Raw genomic sequence first — 23784 nt, 5'->3', positions numbered from 1 at the left:
AAATAAATGCAGCCTTGGTGAGAATAAGAAACTTTTTTCAAAAACATTTTTAAAAAATCCTATTTTTTATTTATGGGAACCAACTATCTCCTACTAAGTGACTGCTAAATTTAGGCTACAAAAAAAAAAAAAAAAAAAAAAATTAAGTCTTATTTATTGATTGAAAAAAAAAAAACGTTATTTATTTATTTATTTCCAGGACTTATCCATGCCTGAAAAAAAAAAAAAAAAAAAAACCAACCACTGATTTAATAAACTTAACATCAAGAAGACAATAACACCCATTTTTAGAAACAATTTACAAGTTTTATTTATCAAGTTCACACACTTCAAAACTGGGGTAGAGGGGGTCATTGCAAAGAGGTCTAATAAACTGCCAGTACTATGAATTAAACTCCAAAAACTACCATTAATTACAGTCAAGCTTAAATGTTTTTGTTCATTCTTGTCTTTTAAAAGTAGTTTTTAATACATGTATTTTTTTTTTTATTATACAAGATTACTGAATAAATGCATCAAATAAGAAACCAGTTCCAAAGTAGACATTACAAAAAAATACATTGTTTTATACAGACAACAGAAAAGCGGATGATCAAATATTGACCAATAATAATATTTATTTCCTTTTCTCACTTATCAAAAAAGTTAACCTGACATCTATTTCTCCAAAAAAAAAAAGGTAAAAAAGCAATATACAGCATTATTTAAAAGACATTAAGAAAGAATTGCTTTAGAAGAGAGTCAGTCTGCTGATTTGGTTACCAAAGAGAGTGGCTGAGACTGGAACAAAGCATGATGGGAGTGATGGTACGGGGAGGGCGGAGACAGGAGAGAGGCATGCAGGGAAGAAAAGGGGAGTGGCCTAGACAGAAGAGGCGGAGTTAACTGACTGCCTGATGATGAGGATGATGAAGATGATGATGATGATGAAGGGGGTTTGGCCAGCACAGGGTAGTGGTGTTGGCGATCGGGTTTGGTGGTGAGGGACAGTGGTTGGGCCTGCTCCGAGTGTGTGGGGGCCGGGGCCGCGGGCGAGGCCAGGGCCGCTGAGGGCGTGGCCGGGGAGTCCAGCATGCTCCCATGGGAGGAGCCAGGGCTGTCAATCATCTTCTCCTGAGGGAGGTACTGCACGCACGGCTTCTTGTTCCGCGCGGAGAAATCTGAAAGACGATGGAAAACGCTTCATCAGTGGCAGGAATTTATAACTTTTTTTTTCTTTTTCTCATGGAACATAAATTTACAAGGAGAAAATAGGTGGGTTTTGTGGGACCCCAGAAACACTGAAGTCATGATACACTCACTGAAATCATCACAAATATTATACTATAGAGACACTTTTTTATTATTATAATTTTTGAAAGAGGACGGAAATCACATCATCAATGGCAAGAATTTATAACAGGGTTCGTACAGGTGCTGTAACATTAAATTCCTGGACTTTAAGCACTACTTTTTTTGAGATCTCACTTATTAAACAATATCTTTATTATCTTTTAAATTCTAAAAAAGGTAAATAGATCAATAAACTAATAAAGCAAAATGGTACAAATAAAGTGCAGCAGATGTAATGACTGGTAACTTTAACCATTGAAAGGATACTATAACAAAGATATCGCTTTCCTTATTCAAACTGATCTCTTCTCCCATGAATATATGATTGACTTGAAGAATAAAAGCTGTATCATATACTTGGATATGAGGAATATCACGCTCATAGCCATGCGAAATAGCTCTACACTCACCTAAAGGATTATTAGGAACACCTGTTCAATTTCTCAATGCAATTATCTAATCAACCAATCACATGGCAGTTGCTTCAATGCATTTAGGGGTGTGGTCCTGGTCAAGACAATCTCCTGAACTCCAAACTGAATGTCAGAATGGGAAAGAAAGGTGATTTAAGCAATTTTGAGCGTGGCATGGTTGTTGGTGCCAGGCGGGCCGGTCTGAGTATTTCACAATCTGCTCAGTTACTGGGATTTTCACGCACAACCATTTCTAGGGTTTACAAAGAATGGTGTGAAAAGGGAAAAACATCCAGTATGCGGCAGTCCTGTGGGCGAAAATGCCTTGTTGATGCTAGAGGTCAGAGGAGAATGGGCCGACTGATTCAAGCTGATAGAAGAGCAACTTTGACTGAAATAACCACTCGTTACAACCGAGGTATGCAGCAAAGCATTTGTGAAGCCACAACACGCACAACCTTGAGGCGGATGGGCTACAACAGCAGAAGACCCCACCGGGTACCACTCATCTCCACTACAAATAGGAAAAAGAGGCTACAATTTGCACAAGCTCACCAAAATTGGACAGTTGAAGACTGGAAAAATGTTGCCTGGTCTGATGAGTCTCGATTTCTGTTGAGACATTCAGATGGTAGAGTCAGAATTTGGCGTAAACAGAATGAGAACATGGATCCATCATGCCTTGTTACCACTGTGCAGGCTGGTGGTGGTGGTGTAATGGTGTGGGGGATGTTTTCTTGGCACACTTTAGGCCCCTTAGTGCCAATTGGGCATCGTTTAAATGCCACGGCCTACCTGAGCATTGTTTCTGACCATGTCCATCCCTTTATGACCACCATGTACCCATCCTCTGATGGCTACTTCCAGCAGGATAATGCACCATGTCACAAAGCTCGAATCATTTCAAATTGGTTTCTTGAACATGACAATGAGTTCACTGTACTAAAATGGCCCCCACAGTCACCAGATCTCAACCCAATAGAGCATCTTTGGGATGTGGTGGAACGGGAGCTTCGTGCCCTGGATGTGCATCCCACAAATCTCCATCAACTGCAAGATGCTATCCTATCAATATGGGCCAACATTTCTAAAGAATGCTTTCAGCACCTTGTTGAATCAATGCCACGTAGAATTAAGGCAGTTCTGAAGGCGAAAGGGGGTCAAACACAGTATTAGTATGGTGTTCCTAATAATCCTTTAGGTGAGTGTATATATATTTCAGATGGGCTGCAACATTAATCTTGCATGAAAAGATGGTTTTATCGATAAAATTAAACTCTAATTTCACATATATTGTCTTTGAATAATTCAAGCACTTTTCTAGAACCTTTGCATAAATATGTGTGTTTTCAAGGGTTTTCCAGGACTTGCATTTCAGAAAGTCAAATTCAAGCACCTTGTACGGACCCTGTTATCACATGTTTGCACAGGGAACATAAACTCACAGGGAGGAAACAGGGGTTTGTGGGGACCCAGAAACACTGGAGTCATGATACACTCACAGAAATCAGCACAAATATTACGTTTAGAGACACTTTTTTAGTATTATATTTTCCCACCAAATACTCATTTGGACATTAAGGTGCGTCACTCTTAGCAGAATTAAAAAACATGTTTAAACCTGCAGGTTTGCAGCATTGCATGAAAATGGAGTAGATTATTATTTAAATTATTATTATATTTACTATTTGTTGAATCTTAAAGTGTTTTTTTAAAAGGCGTATGTCGCAGTGTCTGAAGAATGACCATGGCTTTAGTTTTTCTTTCTCTCTCGTAGTTTTCACTATTATTAATGGCTCACATTAGATTCTCAATGTAATAGCAAATTTATGTATAGTATTTTTTTGTTAATTTTACAAATTGAATTCAAATTTTCAATTAAATCATGTTATATAAATATAAGGCTGCCCCCTAATAGTCAACTAAATGTGTGTCGACTAGAAGAAGCTTAGTCAACCAGAATGTTATTAGTCGTTATTAGTCAAGAAAATAAACTCCACGGGAAGTGGCGAAGTCACACAGATCGTTAACAGCGGGTGTTTGTGGTAATTACAGTGTCAGGCAGGAAATCCAAACGCTCGCCTATCATCCATCGATCTCAAATATGGCTTATCATTTGAAACATGTAAGTAACAACTTTACATATCTGCTCGCTCTAATGTTAATCTAGATAAATGTGCGCTATTATTAGGCGCATATCCAAGTGTTTGTGGCGCCGGCGTGAACAATTGATTTTTGTACGGATAACAGCGGAAACTACTTAAAAACTCCGTCATTTTTGGTCATACTGATAAGAGTAATACATCATTCAAAACTGTTTATTTGTGTTAACAACTAGGGGTTGACTGATTGATCGGGTTTTACCGATTAATCGGCACCGATAACCGATTCCTGGATCGGTTATCTTCAAAAATCCATACCGACTGTTTGGATTTATATGCAATTATATCACTTTACTGTAAGAGTCCCTTTGTAACATTAACTAAGTTTAATAAAAGTATTGTTCTTTGACAATTTCAACATTTTTTAACATTAGTTAACGAACTATGAACTAACATGAACAATCAAGGTATGATTAATATATTCATATTTTTTATATTATATAAAATAAACACACATTTTCATGGTTCAGTCCTGTTTTTAAATGCTTGTAATAAAGTTCAGAACTATGTTTGTTTTCATTCAGTATCTATATTAAAAACTATCTGATTAATCGGTTATCGGCCAACCTAGCTCTAGTTATCGGTAGAATCCACTATCGGTCGACGTCTCATAACAACCAAACACTGAGTTTTAGTAAAGTAAAGAAAACAAACAGATGTGCTTTCTGCTGTCTCTGTGAACGTGATGAACGACTACTAGTAAAATCTGTAGTCGGGGGGAAGCCCTATATAAATATTATTTATGGTATTATTGATTAGTATTAATGAGAATTCAGTGGGAAATGTCCTTAATTGTCATGTTTCTTCATTGTCTATATGCAAAAGATAATTCATCACTTTCTTTAGACTGAATATGATCTTGACATGTTCTTCTTGACAGTTCTCATGAGATTCACCCATACAACGCTGAACACAAAATGGAAATGGCGTCATGTGTCGATTTGTCACGTCACGGTACTCAAACTGTGGATGAGATCACAACGCTGACACTGGCTGTCCGAGGAGCCGCTCACACAACACTCGTGCGCTTACATCTCATATCTGTTCAAAACACACACGGATTCACTGTGCTACACACTACTGGCCAAAGGATGCATTAAAGTGATTAAAAGTGGCAGTAAAAATAAATAAATGCTGTTCGTTTAAATGTTTCTTGAGCACCAAAACATCATATTAGAGTGATTTCTGAAGGATCATGTGACACTGAAGACTGGAGTAATGATGCTGAAAATTCAGCTTTGATCACAGGAATAAATTCTAATTTAAAATATATTAAAATAGAAAAGTTATTCGAAATTGTAATATTTCATAATAGTACCATTTATATATATATATATATATTATTTTTATCATGATTTTTTAGAAAAATATTAAAGTCCCCTGTTGTCAATAATTTTATACCTTAAAACTCATCTTTGATCACCGAAATTACATATTTAAAATCATATAAAATAAATGCATCCTTGGTGAGGATAAATGTCCGCCACGCAATAATAAAATTAAAAGATAATAGCGACTTTTATCTCATAATTCTGACTTTTTCTTACAATTGCGACTTTACATTTTGCAATTCGGACTTTTTTTCCCTCACAATTGTCCTTTTCTAAGGGGAAATAATGCTAATGGAGCAACATGATGAAAACACGTGTGTGTGAGCGATGACCCTGTGTGAACGAGCCTCAGTCGTACTGTACCTGCGCTAGCACTGCACCTCATAAGCTGCATGTCAGAGGAGAGAGCGGGTTATTACAAACACACAAGGAGAGAGAGAAAAGAGCGTGTGTGTGTGTGTGTGTGTGTCCGTCCTCACCCTCTGCTGTTGAGTCTGTCTTATTATCTCTCTTCCTCTTCTTCCGCTTGCCCTGGAGAGCATAGAGAGAGAGAGAGGGCGAGAGAGATGGAAACAGAGATAGAGTCAGAAATACAGAAGGAAGTCAAAAATACAGTGAGGACGAGGGTAGGTTATTGTTCAGTGAAAAAGCAGTGCAGTTTTATAATAATAATCCAATCTCCATGAATAGGGTACAAAATAGGATCACAAATGATCAGCGAAAGGAGGTGCGACGTCATTTTTAAATCTTTATTAATTAACAACATGTACTTACTACAGGGTTAGGGTTTGGTTTAGGGTCAGTTGTATGCAAGTATGCATCATTTATGGTTATTACTACAGTAATGTGTGTAACAAGGACACTGCAATTTTTGCTTGATATAGTTTAACACTGTGATATTTGTTTTGTTTTTTTGCAAGAAACACTTTACAATAAGTTCTCCTTTAGTTACTGCATTAACTAACTCTAACAATGACCAATGCATTTCTTACAATATTTATTAATCTTTGTTGGTTAGTTAATAAAAGTACAACTGTTCATTGTTAGTTCATGTTAGCTCAGATCCATCAAATAATATTAACAGATATAATTTTTGATGTAAATGTTTGAATTAACATTAACTATGATCAATAAATTCTTTAGAAGAATGTTTCAGTGTTAGTTTGTGTTCACTAACAACAAAACTTTACAATAAGGTTAATTTAGTTAATTACATAATTTAACATGAACTAACAATGAACAGTTAGTTCATTGCATTGTATTTTTATTAACTAATGATAACAGATTTTGCTCATCGTTAGTTAATGTTAATGAATGCATTAACTGATGGAACAAAAATCACAAATAGTGTTAAAATGGCAGGAGAATATTCTGCTTCTGTCGTGCTGTAGAAAAGCTCCAAATGGCATTTTTGGAGAATAAAAACTAAGGAATGTTACTTTTCTGTAATTATTACAAAAATGATGATATATGATTTCAGAAGACGACCTGTGGTTGGACAACCAAACACGGCATTTGTGTTTTACAAAAGAAGTCATGGGATGCCGAAGTGAACCGTATTCACAGAAAGTGCCAAATGTGAGCGTAAGGCTGTGTGTGTGTGTGTTTGTGTGTGTGTGTGTGTGTGTGTGTGTGTGTGTGTGTGTGTGTGTGTGTGTGAGAGAGTGTATGTGAGAGTGAGTGTGTGTGAGTGTATGTGAGAGTGAGTGTGTGTGTTTGACAGTGTGACAGAGTGAGTGAGTGAGTGTGAGAGAGAGTGCATGTGAGGAGAGAGCAAGTGAGTAAATGTGTGTGTGCGCGTGTGTGTGTGTGAGATAGAGAGTATATGTGAGAGAGTAAGTGAGAGAGTAAGTGAGTGAGAGTGAGTGAGTGTGTGAGAGTGAGTGTGTGTGTGTGTGTGTGTGTGTGTGTGTGTGAGTGTGGGTGTGTGAGAGAGAGTTTATGTGAGTGAGAGTGTGTGAGAGTGAGTGAGAGTGAGTGAGAGTGTGTGTGAGTGAGTGAGTGTGTGTGTGTGTGTGTGTGTGTGTGTGTGTGTGAGTGTATATATATATGAGTGTGAGTGCATATATGAGTGTGTGTGTGTGTGTGTGTGTGTGTGTGTGTGTGTGTGTGTGTGTGTGTGTGTGTGTGTGTGTGTGTGTGTGTGTGTGTGTGAGTGTATATATGAGTGAGTGTGAGTGTGAGTGTGTGTGTGTGTGTGTGTGTGTGTGTGTGTGTGTGTGTGTGTGTGTGTGTGTGTGTGTGTGTGTGTGTGTGTGGCGGATCCTGAAGCGCCTGACTCACGTAGTTATCTCGGGCCGACCAGCCCGGGTAGAGTTGAGAGTGCAGCTGCCTCTCTTTCCTGGCCAGCTCGTAGTATTTGGCCTGTTCCTCTCGTGATAGTGAATGCCACTGCAAACACAAACACCACAGTCAGCCAAAGGGCAGGCGCACACACACACACACACACACACACACACACACACACACACACACACACACACATATATATACTGTACATACAGGCGCTGCTTAGACCACGCACATACCAGTGACCACACACCCATGCCTTGTGTGTACAAGCAACACGCGTGTAAAAATAGTCACTCACACACCACAGTTTGAGGTTGTGAGATTTTTAGAATGTTTCTGACAGAAGTCTCCTCTATACAGCAGAGCACTGTGATATTTTGCATGGCAATATTGTATCAGGACACGGACGGCAAAAATCGATCTTTTATCATGGCCTGAATTTCTGCACAGGTTAGTGGTTATTGCATATCATTTTCCACATTACTGCACATATAATGCAGAAACAGTTTGATTCATTCCTGTCATGCAAAGCTGAATTGTCAGTCTTCAGCGTCACATGCTCCTTCAGAAATCAATCTAATAAGCTGATTTTTATTTCTTATTAATGCTGAACACTGTTGTGCTGCTTAAAGTCCCCCTGTGGTGAAAATCCAGCTTTTAATGTAGTTTATGTGTCTATGTGGTGTTTTTAATATGCTTTAAGACAAACCATGTGTAAATTCATAAGTCGACAGCATTGCTGAGTATTTTCTCCTTAAAACTGCAGTGAACCAAAGACAGTCTCAAAAACACGCTTTGAAATCGCTGGTGTTTCTGACGTCACAAACTACCTTGTAACCAATCAGATCAACGTGTGATCGTCAACCAGTGGATCTCTGAGCTGAGTGAGTGAGTGGAGGCGGGGCTCATTTGCATATTCATAGAACCGCGCATACTAAATGAGGCAAGGGTGTCGAGTTACATTCAAGATATTTTAAGGCATAAAGATTTTTAAACATGTCATTTTGGTGATCAAAGATGAGTTTTAAGGTATAGAATTATTGACAACATTATTAAGACTTTAATATTTTTATAAAAATTCATGATGCATTTTTTTATTTTTTATTTATTTATTTTATTTTTATAAATAGAAATTTCAACAGAATGGCACTTATTTGAAAGAAATATTTTGTAATAATGTAAATGTCTTTACGGTCACTTTTTTTAATTTAATGCATCTTTGCTGAATAAAAGTATTATAAGTCGTATAAGGAACCAACAGGACAACATAAGCAACAGGCAAAGTTGAAAACTAGTTTTTATCGCAGTGGTTGATTGAAGGCGGCATGTTGATGATGTGGGACGCATTAGTGATTACACAACAAACGTGCGTATCGACTACATTGCAATTTTGATTCACGAAACATTTTGGACCCCATTTAATATCAACATTGGTGCTGCTGACCACTTGTGATTGGTTCACTCAAAATGGATATTAATACAATCACACACACACACACACACACACACACACACACACACACACACACACACACACACACACACACACACACACACACACACAGTTCACTCACCCTGCGGCCGAGGATCTGGTTGATGGCGGCGCTTTCTTTTAGCGTGCACTCGGCCACCACTTTGGCCCTCATCTCCTTCATATAGAGCATGAAGGCGTTTAGAGGCTTCTTTATGTGAGGCTTCCTATCGTCCTCCTTCTTGTTCGGGCCTGGAGACTTTCTGCAAACATACGGCACACGTGGGTCAGTCTTTGTGCTGGATGTGAGGGAGTGACAGTGAGAAAGACACAGAAAGGATTGTGTATCATGGTGGCGAGTTGGTAGACAAAACAGCGATAAACTATCAACGAGTCATGTGGAGGTGAGAGTGTGAAGCTAATGCTATTTAGTTGAATAAAGCATTAAAGGGATAGTTCACCCAAAAATGAAAATTAGCCCCTGATTTACTCACCCTCAAGTCATCCTAGGTGTGTATAATTTTCTTCTTTCGCTACTTCCGACGTCACAAGTTGCATAATTTGCGCTTTGGGCGCAAGTAGAATTTTACTTCGTAACGTGTTAAATATGGATATTTTTCTTACACAAATGTATCGCTTCACTTCAGAAGGCCTTTAACCCCCCGGAGCAGTGTTGAGCACTTTATCATGAATAGATGCACTTTTATGATGGATAGATAGATGCACTTTTATGATGGAAAGATAGATGGAAAGATGAACTTTTATGATGGATAGATGCACTTTTATGATGGATATATGCACTTTTATGATGGATATATGCGATGGATATATGCACTTTTATGATGGATATATGCACTTTTATGATGGAAAGATGCACTTTTATGATGGAAAGATGCACTTTTATGATGGAAAGGTTCACTTTTATGATGGATAGATGAACTTTTATGATGGATAGATGCACTTTTATGATGGAAAGATGCACTTTTATGATGGAAAGATGCACTTTTATTCACTTTTATGATGGAAAGATGTACTTTTATGATGGATAGATGCACTTTTATGATGGAAAGATGCACTTTTATGATGGATAATGCAATTTTATGATGGAAAGATGCACTTCTATGATGGATGGATGAACTTATGATGGATAGATGCACTTTTATGATGGAAAGATGCACTTTTATGATGGATGGATGAACTTATGATGGATAGATGCACTTTTAAAATGATAGATGCACTTTTATGATAGATGACAGATGCACTTTTATGATAGATGCACTTATGATGGATGGATGGATAGATGCACTTTTATGATGGAAAGATGCACTTTTATGATGGAAAGATGCACTTTTATGATGGAAAGATGCACGTCTATGTGGATAGATGCACTTTTATGATGGATGGATGAACTTATGATGGATAGATGCACTTTTAAAATGATAGATGCACTTTTATGATAGATGACAGATGCACTTTTATGATAGATGCACTTATGATGGATGGATGGATAGATGCACTTTTATCATGGATAGATGCACTTTTATGATGGAAAGATGCACTTTTATGATGGAAAGATGCACGTCTATGTGGATAGATGCACTTTTATGATGGATGGATGAGCTTTGATGGACTTCAAAACAGAAACGGCCTTTCACTGCCATTATAAAGCTTGGAAAAGCCAAGACATTTTTTAATATAACTCTGACTGTATTCGTCTGAAAGAAGAATGTCATATACACCTTGGATGACTTCAGGGTGAGTAAATCAGGGGCTAATTTTCATTTTTGGGTGAACTATCCCTTTAAAGAAGAAAAGAAAAACAGCAGGAAAGTGTGTAGCATGCTTGAGCTTACGCTTGAGCCGCTGGGCTGAGTTCTCCGTTGGGTTCTTGTTTAATAGCCGGAGAGACGATGGCTGGGTGAGGGATGCCCGTCTGATGAAGACTGTGAGGATGATGAACGATATGAGGAGAAAAGCGACTGGACACCAAACTGTAAAGAAAAAGAGAGGTAAATTACCATTATTGCCTTCTGAAACCAAGGAAAGTAGGGCTGTACGATATATCATTTTAGCATCGATATTGCGATGTGCGCATTGAGACAATTGAGAAAGAAAACGGATGCGTGTCATTTATATTAGGTCTTATATTCGTCTTAAAGGGACAGCAGCCTAATGTACCTGCAGCTGTTTGTGCAACCAATGGTGATCAAATAACAAAAGAAAAAGAGAAAATGACTTTTGTAGCTTTAACAAAGATAAATTGTATTAATTAATTAAATATTAGTTATATTTCATTTATACAGTGATTCAATTTCTGTACCTGAATACGGTTACATTTAAATGAAAAACAAAAAGCACTGCTTATTTCAATTGTATCTTTTCTTCTATTGTATTAATCTGTGCTTGTGATATGTTTATAATTTTCAATGCAGATTCACTGTTCTAGAATGATGTATTCTTTTCAAATAGAGCTATTCAAATCATTGATGAAATTGTTTTGATATCGCTATATATATATACTGTATAGCCCTAAAGGAAAAGCACATCTTCGCCGTTCATTCTTAAAAGATTTTAGACTTTGGGGCCAGAGATGCATTGTTAGCGAACATCCCGACATGTCCACGCTTCTGAGAGCGACGTTTAGATGAATACAGTACCAGTCAAAAGTTTGGAAACACTACTATTTTTAATGCTTTTGAAAGAAGTCTCTTATGCTCATCAAGCCTGCAGTTAAAAACAAAAACAAACAAAAAAAACAGTAATATTATGAAATATTATTACAATTTAAAATAATGGTTCTCTTTTTTTAATATATTTTAAAATGTAATTTATTTTTGTGATGCAAAGCTGAATTTTCATCAGCAAGTACTCCAGTCTTTGGTGTCTTATGATCCTTCAGAAATCATTCTAATATGATGATTTGATACTCAGTTATTATCAATGATGGAAACAGTTGTGCTGTTTAATATATTTTTTTGGAATACTTTTTTCAGGATTCATTGATGAGTAAAACGTTAACAGCATTTATTCATAAAAACAGCATTTATTCAAAATAAAAACATTTCTAACAATATAAATCGTTACCATCACCTTTTATCAATTTAACGCATCCTTGTTGAATTAAAGTACTAATTTCTTTAAAAAAAAAAAGTTATTGTTCCCAAACTTTTGAACGGTAGTGTATATTGTTACAAAAGATTTCTATTCTAAATAAATACAGTTCTTTTTAACTTTTTATTCATCAAATAATCCTGAAAAAAGTATCTCAGGTTATAAAAAAAATATTAAGCAGCACAACTGTTTCCAACATTGATCATAAATCATCATATTAGAATGATTTCTGAAGGATCATAAGACACCAAAGACTGGAGTACTTGCTGATGAAAATTCAGCTTTGCATCACAAAAATAAATTACATTTTAAAGTATATTAAAAAAGAGAACCATTATTTTAAATTGTAATAATATTTCATAATATTACTGTTTTTTTTTGTTTTTGTTTTTTTTAACTGCAGGCTTGATGAGCATAAGAGACTTCTTTCAAAAACATTACAAATAGTAGTGTTTCCAAACTTTTGACTGGTACTGTATGTAAATATATGCTCCGCGCTTTCCTCTCAATTAACAATATAAACACATCATATAAATGACAGCAGTGAGAAAACAGCAGTTCAGAAAGCATCATAGCGATGTGTTTGCACCAGCTCTACGATTCATCACTCCAGTTACGTTTATTTATATAGCACTTTATAAAATAGATTGGTTGAAAAAAAAAAAAAAAAAAAAGTGTCAGTGTCGCTTTAAATTAGAACTACAACTTTATTTTCTACTATAAAGCGGATATTTACACATCAAAGAAGGCGGAGCCTCAGAGCCACACCCACGTATGATGTCATCACCACAAACCAATGGTAGTTTGAGGGCGTTTATCGGCCAGAGCTAATTTTTCCAGAAATTTCACTTTGGCAAGCCGTTTCGAACAACTCCAGAAGTGAACTCTAAACGAACTGCGTTTTGGCCTGGTTTTGTCGTTCTACGATTTCACTCGAACTGTATATCAGGGCTTTTAAACATCCCAGAATACCACACTCAAAGACTCGGGTCTTAATGCTGCGTCTGGACTAAAACACACTCTCATTTCTGTTCGAATGTTATATATGGTCCAAATACAGCACCAGCTGAAAAGCTCCTTTATCCGCTCCTGTTACAGGTAAAGAGCCAGGTTACTGTGGTAACAAAAAGTGTGCCACACTCAAGACCATTCCCCCCTTACCAAACACATCTGGCACTTTCCAAATCCCATGAAAAGCACTTCCTACAAGCAGCTGAATGGGACACGGTTCTGATTCAAGCACTGAAAGCTTCTACTGGGGTGAACACACAATACAAAACTGTTGGCATCTAAAATTGGACCACTGGTTTCTCCGCCCTCCTCTTATACTCTTATTAAACCCCTTAAAATTTCAGTTGGGATACTGGGAAGACTTCATTCAACTGTTATCATGATGTCCTGCAGACTACTAAGAAAAGTCATCTCACCTCAAAAGCAGAATTTAGACTGAATGTGTGACTTCCAGATATCTGCTTTAAGGTGCATTCACATTGATTTCTATTCGGCTAATTTTTGCAACCGAAATCATCTCCACTAGTAGGGCAGTCACTTTTGTGAAAAAATCCTGTTCGATTTTTGAGACATAAGTGTTCATTGAATCGATTGTAAAATCGATTTTCCATGTCTAAAGACGTTTCCATTTTAAACGCCAAATATAGGCAAATCCACGGACAACTAACAGGCATTAGGACGAACGTAATGAGGGCGCTTGAGACGCGCACAAGTCAGCAATATTCCTGATGATTTATTGGCGTGAAGTTTCGTGCACAATGACAAACAGGAGTGCAACATTCTCGAAAAACACTAAGCAGAGTGGACTGCCATAGCATCAATGGAAAACTAGTGATCGACCGATAAATCGGGCCGATATTTGCGGTTTTGACGTGTAACGGCATCGGCCGATACGCGGCTGCTGCGTTCGCCGATAGTTTTTTCCCGCCATTATTTACAGACAGGCGTCCGGAGGCAGCTCTGTGTTGCTGGAGACGCTGCAGTTCACGTGCAGCCCATGCACTGCCCCTCCCACACAGTGCTGGAAGCCTCTTCAAGACAACGGCAAGTTTTAAACTTTCAAAGCATCTTTTAACTGTTTGACTTAGCTGAAATATTGCCATACACTTTGAAAGTGGAAACACGTTGCTCTATATGCGCGTGCAACTAAGCAAGTTTGTGGGTCCAAATGGAAAACGTGAATGCCGAATGCCTCATCTATAAAACTGCTTGTCATTGTATTTAGGGAGCTGCAAATAGCTAAGTTTGAGGCTATCCATATGTATACGGCAGCTGTTACGAACACTGGTCATAGGATTAAATAATGCCGACGTTGTTCGGTGATTCCGTGATATTTGTGGGAGTTTTATTCAGCGACCACCTGGCTGAGGTTTGGACGTGTACTCATAAAAGAAGCGACGCGGTTGTGACACGCATGCGATGCAGCGCGCTCGTTTGTCCAGGTGCTCCTGTGCCGTGGTGAGATGAAAACATCTAAACTTTTCAGAATGCCGCAAGCGCACGCAGGTCATGTGACAAAAAACAACTGACCTTTCCATGACAACATCGAAAGCTCGGCCGAACAGCGGATCATAGCTGGACAGGGCGGGTTTTTATTTCTCATCTCCATAAATATATGTAGTCGTAAAGGGCTAGAAATAAATGAATCCTTACTTCCTCGTCATCATGGAGAGCGCAGTTCATGGTTGCATAGCAACGACAGACGTTTATTATGCTTCTTGCTTGTTGCTACTGTGTGCAATAGTGTAATTATTTTATTTATGCTTAAATATTTATTTTCAGAATTTATTTTCAGAATTTGAATTAAGCTTAAATATTTATTTTCAGTATTTGCAGCACAGAACTTTTTTTTTTTACTTGCCTCACTCTACCTTACGTTTTTAACATTTGTCAAATATTGTTTTTTTTAAGTTCAATAAATGTTCCTTTTTTAAATTGAGACTTGTAACATTTGTTATCATCATTGTGTCATTTTTATGATGTAAATTGAGTGAGCAAAAGCAGTATCGGCTCCAAATATCGGCAGCCCGTATCTGTCATCGGCTAAGGCTGATGAAAAAAAAAGTCGGTATCGGCACTAAAAAAATCCATATCGGTCGATCCCTATGGAAAACATTACTGCAGTCTTCATGGCGGTGTTTACCATTAGAAATGGCGATTGTAGACCGTAGCCCAAATCTGTATCTGTATGCATGAGACTGAATACTGGCAGAATTCAGTTTTGTAGTAAAAAAGAGACACAGAAGTATAATTTGCTGTTATGTGTGTTTGTCAGAGCCTGTAGTTGCTGTGTGATGCGCGTTCGCTGCGGCGTATCGTCCCGTATCGTCCGTTTTCGAAACTTGTGTTGGTTGGTCCGATCGATTGTGCAATCGATTTTCTAACGTAAAGTGACAGCCCTATTCACTATGAATCTGGAATTATGCGCGAGGGTGAAAGATTCGCCCATGCAGATTCACAACGGGTTCAAGTAGTCAAACAGAAAGCTACTATGCTAAAGTGACTTCTGTGTGAGCTTCACATATCGCTCAACAAAAGACTTTACCAAAACTTCTTGACTGTACCTTTAAATCATATGGCTATCTTTACTGTAAAGCAAAACCTTTTCAATTCAGGACCGAATGAGGGAGGGATTTAAACCAAACACTATGAATAGGGAACGTCTCAAAGTAGCGACAGAAAGTGTAGTCCTTTCACACACATGCCAATGGAGAAACAAGCACGCCTGAGCTGTCCTGACAATGGCTGTAAAGGTCTGGAAGAAGACGGGCTATTGATCACTATGAGCTCTGTATGAATAATTCAACAACACACACACACACACACACACACACACACACACACACACACACACACACACACACACACACACACACACACACACACACACACACACACACACACACACACACACACACACACACACACACACACACACACACACACACACACACACACACACACACACACACACCAACAAGAGGAGCTCAGTACAGATTATCCTCATTTAATCCAGTGCTACCACTAAATTAAGAGCATTTCTTCATCAATTCAGATCCATTTCGTCTTGAGCGATTGTGAATGAACTCTGACAGCTGATGTACCGAGGTAAAATAGAAGACAAATTCACTATTAATTTCCATCCCCTTCCAAAAGAGAAAATGTTTTAAGAGAAACATGGATAACGGCAGTCAGATGAGATAAATAATAATAATAATTTGTTGTTATTAGCACAACTTTAAAATTAGACTACAGATTAATTCATTCAGCAAGCTGATAAAGCAAAATAAATGGTTATTTTAAGGTGACGTTGTTACGGTGTAATTAAACAAAAAATGATTATGTAATATTAATTAACTACTTAATAAAGGGCTTAGGTTAGGCTTTGTTTTATGGTTAGTTACTTATAATTATGCATAATTTACTGTTATTACTATAGTAAGTAGCACATGTGACACGAGTAACTACGTCACCTTAAAAAAACAAAAAAAGTGTTACCAAATAAATGATTCACCCTTTATAATTGAACATTTATCCCTCAAACCAATTACTTTGTGCTTGTTTTCAGATTTTGCTATTCAAATTTGAGCAATACTGCTGGAGATGTTGCTAATACTAATTTAGGGTTGTGTAGAAACTCTATTACAGAAGTGTTGACTGGCTTGTTTGTCAACATAAAAATGACAATTCACCCAATCTGTTTTCTAAACACGTTACAAATGTAATTGCGAACGATTTCTTCTGTACACGTTTTATTTGTCATTTTTTTAAAGCCCAGCCCACTCTTCAGTGCTTCACCTGTGTAATATCTACATCTCAAATCCTATCAACAACCGATGACCAGAAGCAAGAACCCGCATTACATTTTTTCTTTTCCGATTATGTTTTACACTCTGATGTACAACACTGTATGAAAGAAAGGATCTGCCACTACTTCAGTTTCATCGCAGCATTAATGCCATGGTAATATAACCTTTAAATAACTAATTAAGATTAATACAATTCTGTGGTAAATTTACCCTGCAAAACTCAAGTGGAGATAGAGCATCACCCTCCGTCAGTGTGTGTGTGTGTGTGTGTGTGTGTGTGTGTGTGTGGGTTTGAGAATGAGAGAGTGTGTGTGTGTGTGTGTGTGTGTGTGTGTGTGTGTGAGAGAGTGAGTGAGTAAGTAAGTGAGTGAGTGAGTGAGTGAGAGAGAGTGAGTGAGTGAGTGTGTGTGAGTGAGTGAGTGAGTGAGAGAGAGAGTGTGTGTGTGTGTGTGTGTGTGTGTGTGTGAGCGTGTGAGTAAGTGAGTGAGTGAGTGAGTGAGTGAGTGAGTGAGTGTGTGAGTGAGTGTGTGAGTGAGAGAGTGTGTGAGTGAGAGAGTGTGAGAGTGTGTGAGTTTGTGTACATGTGTAATGAACTGGAAATAAAAGTGTAGTGTGAAGAATGAGAGTATGACTCTGGAAACACACTCACCTGGACATGGATGCGTTCATGGCGAGAGCTGGGTACGGGTGACGGAAGCCCCCAGTGATGGGGTACATGTGTTGACCCTGCCTGAGACGAACACAGACAGAACGAGTGTGAATCAGACAATATCTTTCATAGAGCTGCTTCATAGCTCAATCTATTTTGGTTCATAATTGAAGAATTTTGCAACATCGACATTATTGAACTGAACAAACTATTGTCTTCAGAAGAGTTGCAATTAACTCATAATTGATCAACTTTTACAGGTATTTATAGCTAAACAATTGACAAATCAACATTGTTATTGAACTGAATCAATATTGAACAGAATATGGCACTATTGTCTTCTGTAGAGCTGAATTGAAATAGTTAATCAATGAACTTTACAGAGTTATTGAACTCGACCGAATCAACTGAACTGACTTGAGCTGAAGAATGACACTCTTGTCTTTGTAGAGCTGCTTTATAGCTGAATAATTGACATAATAATTTTGCAACATCGACATTGTTATTGAACTGAACCGAATCATGACACTTTTAAAAACAACAGTTTGTTGAAACCAAAGAGCTGTACAACAAATATAAAACAAACTTAAAACTAAATTTAAAGTCTACAAAATAAAGAAAACAAAAAGGACACATGAAAAATGTTACACCCTCAAACAGAATTAAAACATAAAGAATAAAAATGGGTGTTCAAAGAGGATTTAAACAGAAATAAAAGGGGAAGATCTTATATGGTGTATCTACTTTTTCTTCAGTAGAACTGAATTAAACTCTTTACACAGGTATTGAACTGAATCAACACTGAACCGACTTCAGCTGAATAATGACACTTGTCTTTTTAGAGCTTCTTTACAGCAGAATTTGACTAAGTTTATGAAGTTTGGATTGATTCTGTTATTTTCCTGTTCATCGCTGTGAAGCTGCTTTGAATCGATCTGTGTTGTATAAAGTGCTATTAGAAATAAAGGTGACTTGACTTGAATCGGGGTGTGTAGGCAATGACTATAGCGCTTTCACACCGGGTAGTTCTAGGAACGAGCCACCAGGGTGTTTCCCAGAGAACTAATGGTTCCCTTAGGAAAGTTTTCCTGGTTGCATTCGCACTGTAAGTAGGAACTCTGACGTGACGTGAGACACGCTTGTTGTTGGGACTTTTATTTTGACGGCGCTGAGAACGCCAGAGCCTGAGCAAACAGTCGCAGTCTCCGTGTTCATTAGTGTACGATCTGTCTAACAGTCCTGTCTTATACAGTATTAGATAGAACTGTCATACATAGAAAGTAGACAGTAATGAAAAGTTATTAGCGTATGTTGTGTTGTTGATGTCCAGAAATACATGATCATGTTTCTCTTGGTCTCCTTTGAGGATTTTAGCCTCAGCGTAAAGGTTAAGAGGTTCATCTATCACTGTTTTACATGTTTGTAGAGTTCGTTTCTGGAGTAAATATATAGGCTATAATCTGTGTGTTTTAATATGGCGGGTGTTTCACGTGCGTTCGGCCAATCAGCGAACACTAACGTCACGGATAGTTCCTATAGTGCTGGTTTAGACCGACTCTGAAATAGGAGTAAATTAGTTCCACTGAAATCATTCCCAGTTCCTGCGGTGCGAACTCGCCAAATCTGGGAACTTCCGCCAATAGTTCTAGGAACTATTAACAGGTTATTTCAGTGCGAAAGCCTCTTAATAAGGGATACTCACTGTGGGACGAGCCAGCCCAGTGGGTGCGGGATCTGCCCCATGGCCCCAGGGGACAGTGGGTAATAGGGCGACAGCTCTGAGGGGTGAGGGGTCCGAGGAATACCTGGAACAGAGGCACACAGTCAGTAAGTCACATGATTAAAAGACAGAAACACAAGTTAAGGTGTGTCAGAAGAGTGTGTAACACCTGTCTTTGGGTCCAGTATCTCTGGCGAGAGGTGGGCTGGAGGAGTTCCTGGAGAGAAGTGTTCATTGCTGTAGGTGATGAGGGGGGGTCAGGGGGTGCATGTGCGCATGCTGGACCACCGGGACCTTATTAGACTGAGAGAGAGAGAGAGAGAGAGAGAGAGAGAGAGAGAGAGAGAGAGAGAGAGAGAGAGAGAGAGAGAGAGAGAGAGAGAGAGAGAGAGAGAGAGAGAGAGAGAGAGAGAGAGAGAGAGAGAGAGAGAGAGAGAGAGAGAGAGAGAGACGCTTTATTAAGATACGAAATCAAAATTGACCCTTATCTCAGTGGTGTTTGCAAGCGTAAGCATCACTATTACTCGTATGTAGGGTTAGTGAACTGAACAACATCCAATCAGTACTTACTAAAGCAAATAATTCAATAATTTAAGACTTAGTCAGTCATTGTACACTGCATCAGCAACCTTTGTTCCAGATGTATTCTTCTCATAAGGGAATTTTAAAAATTAATTTTTTAAGAGTTACAAGCTATGAACCAAAACAACCATCTATGAGGTGAGGCACAACATTACAAACTTTGATTTGAAGAAAACGTTCATTTGAAAATTGGACAAAAAGGTACAAGACTGTGTACTTAACGGCTTTATTGAGGAAAATAACTACAATCCCTTTAAAGGGGGGGGTGAAATGCTATTTCATGCATACTGAGTTTTTTACATTGGTAAAGAGTTGGATTCCCATGCTAAACATGGACAAAGTTTCAAAAACTAAGTTGTACGTTTGAAGGAGTATTTTTGTTCCAAAAATACTCCTTCCGGTTTGTCACAAGTTTCGGAAAGTTTTTTTCGAGTATGACTCTGTCTTACGTAAGATAGGGCGGAATTTCCTTATATGGGTCCTAAGGGCACTTCTCCGGTAAGATCGCGGCCGCGCGCGCACTCGTAGACTAGAGCAAGAGAGTGAAAGCAGTTCGCCATCAAAGCGCCCTGCCCGGCTTTTGGGAAGTCAATGTCACCAAAGAAGTGTGTTTTTGGTTGCCAGGGCAAGACAACCCTGCACAGATTCCCAAAGAACCCAGCGTTAAGGAACCCGTGGATGGAGTTTGTTTTCCTGAGCATAAACGGAGTTGTGTAAAGACTGTTTGTTCCCTGCATTTCGACGATGATTGTTTTATAAACAAAGCCCAGATCGACGGATTTGCAGATCGTCTAATGCTTAAGGATCGAGCAGTCACAATGATAAAGGTTCGCGGTCGTGCGTTGGAACCGGACGGTGAGTAAAACTGTTTGTTGAACAAATGTCTCTGTGTGTTGTCACTAGCTTGGCGCGTTAGCACAGCTAAGCTTCGCCCACACGGCCCGCCCCCAGCCGCTCGGTTTTTTCCGGAAAGACTCGGTACAGCCTATCTTTATGTTAAAAATTTAATAAAACAAAATACTTTTTGGAGATATGAAGGATGCAATATTACTCTATAGGTACTCAAGATTAACAGGAGATTGAGTGAAAATGAGCATTTCACCCCCCCTTTAAGCATTGCAAATGACAATCAAATTGCAATCAAAAACAAATAAAGAAATACATTGAATTAAAGATGTTGATATTAGATTTATTGAAATATTTATCAAGCATAAAATATTTAAGTAGTTTGAGAGCGTAGGGAAAGACTCTCTGATTGGTTGAGATTTCTCTGCAGAATCATGGGTAATGTTGTTGTTTTTTAAACAGGAGTTCAGCTGTTCAACACGATTAATAAAAAAAAAAGTGGAAATAATGTAAGCTGATGGCCTCAACTAAATCATATACCATTAAGTTATTGTTCAAAATCAAATCCCCTATGGAGAAAATGAATGGGATTTTAATGTCCAAGAACCCGCCTGTTGCACTACATTTTGCAATCAAATATTTGAGCTTTTTCTACATTTGTAAATGTATGCCTTGAACACTTGATGCTGTTAGACACCCATGAAGCACTGTTTACTTTGCTCTTTATTTTACAACCGACAGTGTACTTGTCTTGAATAATTCAGAACCTGAAGCAATGACACTTAATTGAGAAAAGCTTGCCATTGCCATTGAATCTGTTGTGCATTTATAGCAGAATGCGTGTCAGATGTAAAACCACAATGGTTCTTGGGTAAAAAGAGGCCAATGGTTGCTTATGTATCAGAGGATATCGCATGTGTGGGTGACAAGTAGGACTGCACGATATTGAAAGTGCGATATGCGATAACTCTGTAAATAATGTGATATGCGATACGATAAATGTACAAAACAGAAATTGAATAATCAAATATAAAAATAAAACGGCTTAGTTTTCACTGTATGAATTAAACACTGATTCTTATTAAAGCTACAAAAGTTATTCAGTCAAGAGCAGTGAGTGATTTTCTCTCCGTCTTTTGTTGTTTGATTGAATGACAAACAGCATCAGGTTTATTAGGCTCCTGTCACTTTAAGAGCTAATGCACAGATCCAATATACTGATACACACACATTTTCTTTCTCAACTGTTTACGTTCACTTAATATAACTGACTGTTTATGTGAATACTCACTAAGACTGGTATTTTGACCTCATTTTGTGTGTCTTTGGCCACATAAGCTGAGGAAGAGAACTAAGTATGGTCCGAGAGGTGTGTGTGCGAGTACCGTATTGAGTTTTCTTAACATGATGCCCATCACATGTATGTAGCAGTCATGTGCCAAGTCTATTCTCTGTTATCTGCATCAACTCCAATTAACTTTTTGAAGTACTAAAATCATTCAGTTATCACAAGTAGAGGTCTTCACGGGTCAAAAAATTCGTGCCCGAACCCGAAAGAGACCCGTAATGTGCTACAACGAACCGACCCGGACCCGTCTATAATTTCAAAAGCTGGACCCGGACCCGTGCAGATCCGAGAAATGCCTAACCGGACCGGACCCGGACCCGTCTATTATTTCAAAGCTGGACCCGAAACCGCCGGGAAGACACAGACCCGACTGTCACATATTCCACCTTAAACTGCTATTACAAGTCAATAAACCTGTTGCGAAACATACAACTTTTTGTCTCACCTAATTTAAGGAGTCGTAGTAGCGTAGTAGTCTCCTCTCCCTTCCTTGTAACGTTAAGTTACCTGACTGGCTGTGATCATGCATTACAATCCTCCGACAAGAAAGTTTTCCATGTTATTCCAAGTCCAAGCTTAATCCACTCATTATTTCAGCGTCAAAAGTCCACTTGATGTCACGGTGACGGATGACAAATGCAACTTTGCACATGTAACTTACATTCTGACTCGAGTTAACTCGCATAATAACTTTGACTGTTTGCCCTTTTTAACTATAATAACGGTTGCTCGTTCAGTGCCATGGCCGCTGACGTTATTTATTTGCTATCATCTCCGTGCTCTCTGCTCTGCATCGAGTCTGAATCTGACCACTAAAACTTTAAGATTAAACAAGACGGTTAATTTATATTGTAAAACCTAAAGCGTGGTTTGGCGGTCCCTCACTGAAGCTCTGGTAACTGGTTGCCATAGAAACATGACACGCGCTTGAGACTGCACATGCACGCTAGCTGGATCAACCTAAAATATGCTTTTTAACGCAATTTATTTTGAGTGTCCTAATTTTGAATTTGAATTTTAAAGTTGCAAGTTACAAAAAAACACAAGCAGTGTCTAATCACGGCCGGGTTTTCTCCGAGTCTGTTCTGATGACTCCGATCGCACTCGCACGGGTATTACACACAATGTTAAACAGACCCGGGACCCGAAGTAATAGATTCGGACCCGACCCGGACACGGCTGATCATTTAAAATATAGACCCGAACCCGTGCGGCTCCCGGGTCTACGGGTCTCGGGTTCACTGTGAAGACCTCTAATCACAAGCCATTGCAATATGCATATCATGATAATAATTCAATAATAATTGCAATAATTCAGATATATTGTGCAGCCCTAATGACAAGCATGAAGCAATCTGGCCGCGCACCAAGGAATGCTGTGAGAGCGGAGCGCTGTGCCAGACAGACTCACACCCAATGCCACACCAAAGCCCTGTGCACACAAAGTGTACCTGACAATCTCTTACACAACAATCACTCAATGCACTGACAACTCCGAGACAGCACATAACACACGAGTAGGGCATGATGTACATGCACATGTAATTATAACACTCATTTAGGATAATGAAACCTCCATGAATGAATGAAGTTGCACAAACTAGATCACATTTGTGTTTGTTAGTAGTTGTGGTTCGGGCAGCACATCTGTAGGACTGGGGAATAACTGTATCAATATTTCATCATCCTGGAAACATTGCTGAAACC

General features: G+C 38.5%; 1 protein-coding gene across 1 annotated transcript in view; it reads right to left on the bottom strand.

Moving 5' to 3' along the window:
- Window positions 1–294: 294 nt before the first annotated feature.
- tcf7l1b (transcription factor 7 like 1b) overlaps window positions 295–23784 on the bottom strand; it is an 80376-nt gene continuing 56886 nt past the window's right edge. Inside the window, 9 exon segments of the mRNA XM_079896262.1 lie at window positions 295–1160; window positions 5718–5769; window positions 7522–7629; window positions 9105–9264; window positions 10855–10992; window positions 17582–17662; window positions 19284–19386; window positions 19471–19555; window positions 19557–19604. Coding sequence (XP_079752388.1) covers window positions 742–1160; window positions 5718–5769; window positions 7522–7629; window positions 9105–9264; window positions 10855–10992; window positions 17582–17662; window positions 19284–19386; window positions 19471–19555; window positions 19557–19604 — 1194 coding nt within the window. The 3' untranslated portion in view covers window positions 295–741.

This window comes from Squalius cephalus, assembly GCF_949319135.1.
Source record: "Squalius cephalus genome assembly, chromosome: 16".
In the NCBI taxonomy this organism is placed as follows: Eukaryota; Metazoa; Chordata; class Actinopteri; order Cypriniformes; family Leuciscidae; genus Squalius; species Squalius cephalus.
This window is presented reverse-complemented; position numbering and strand designations above follow the sequence as displayed.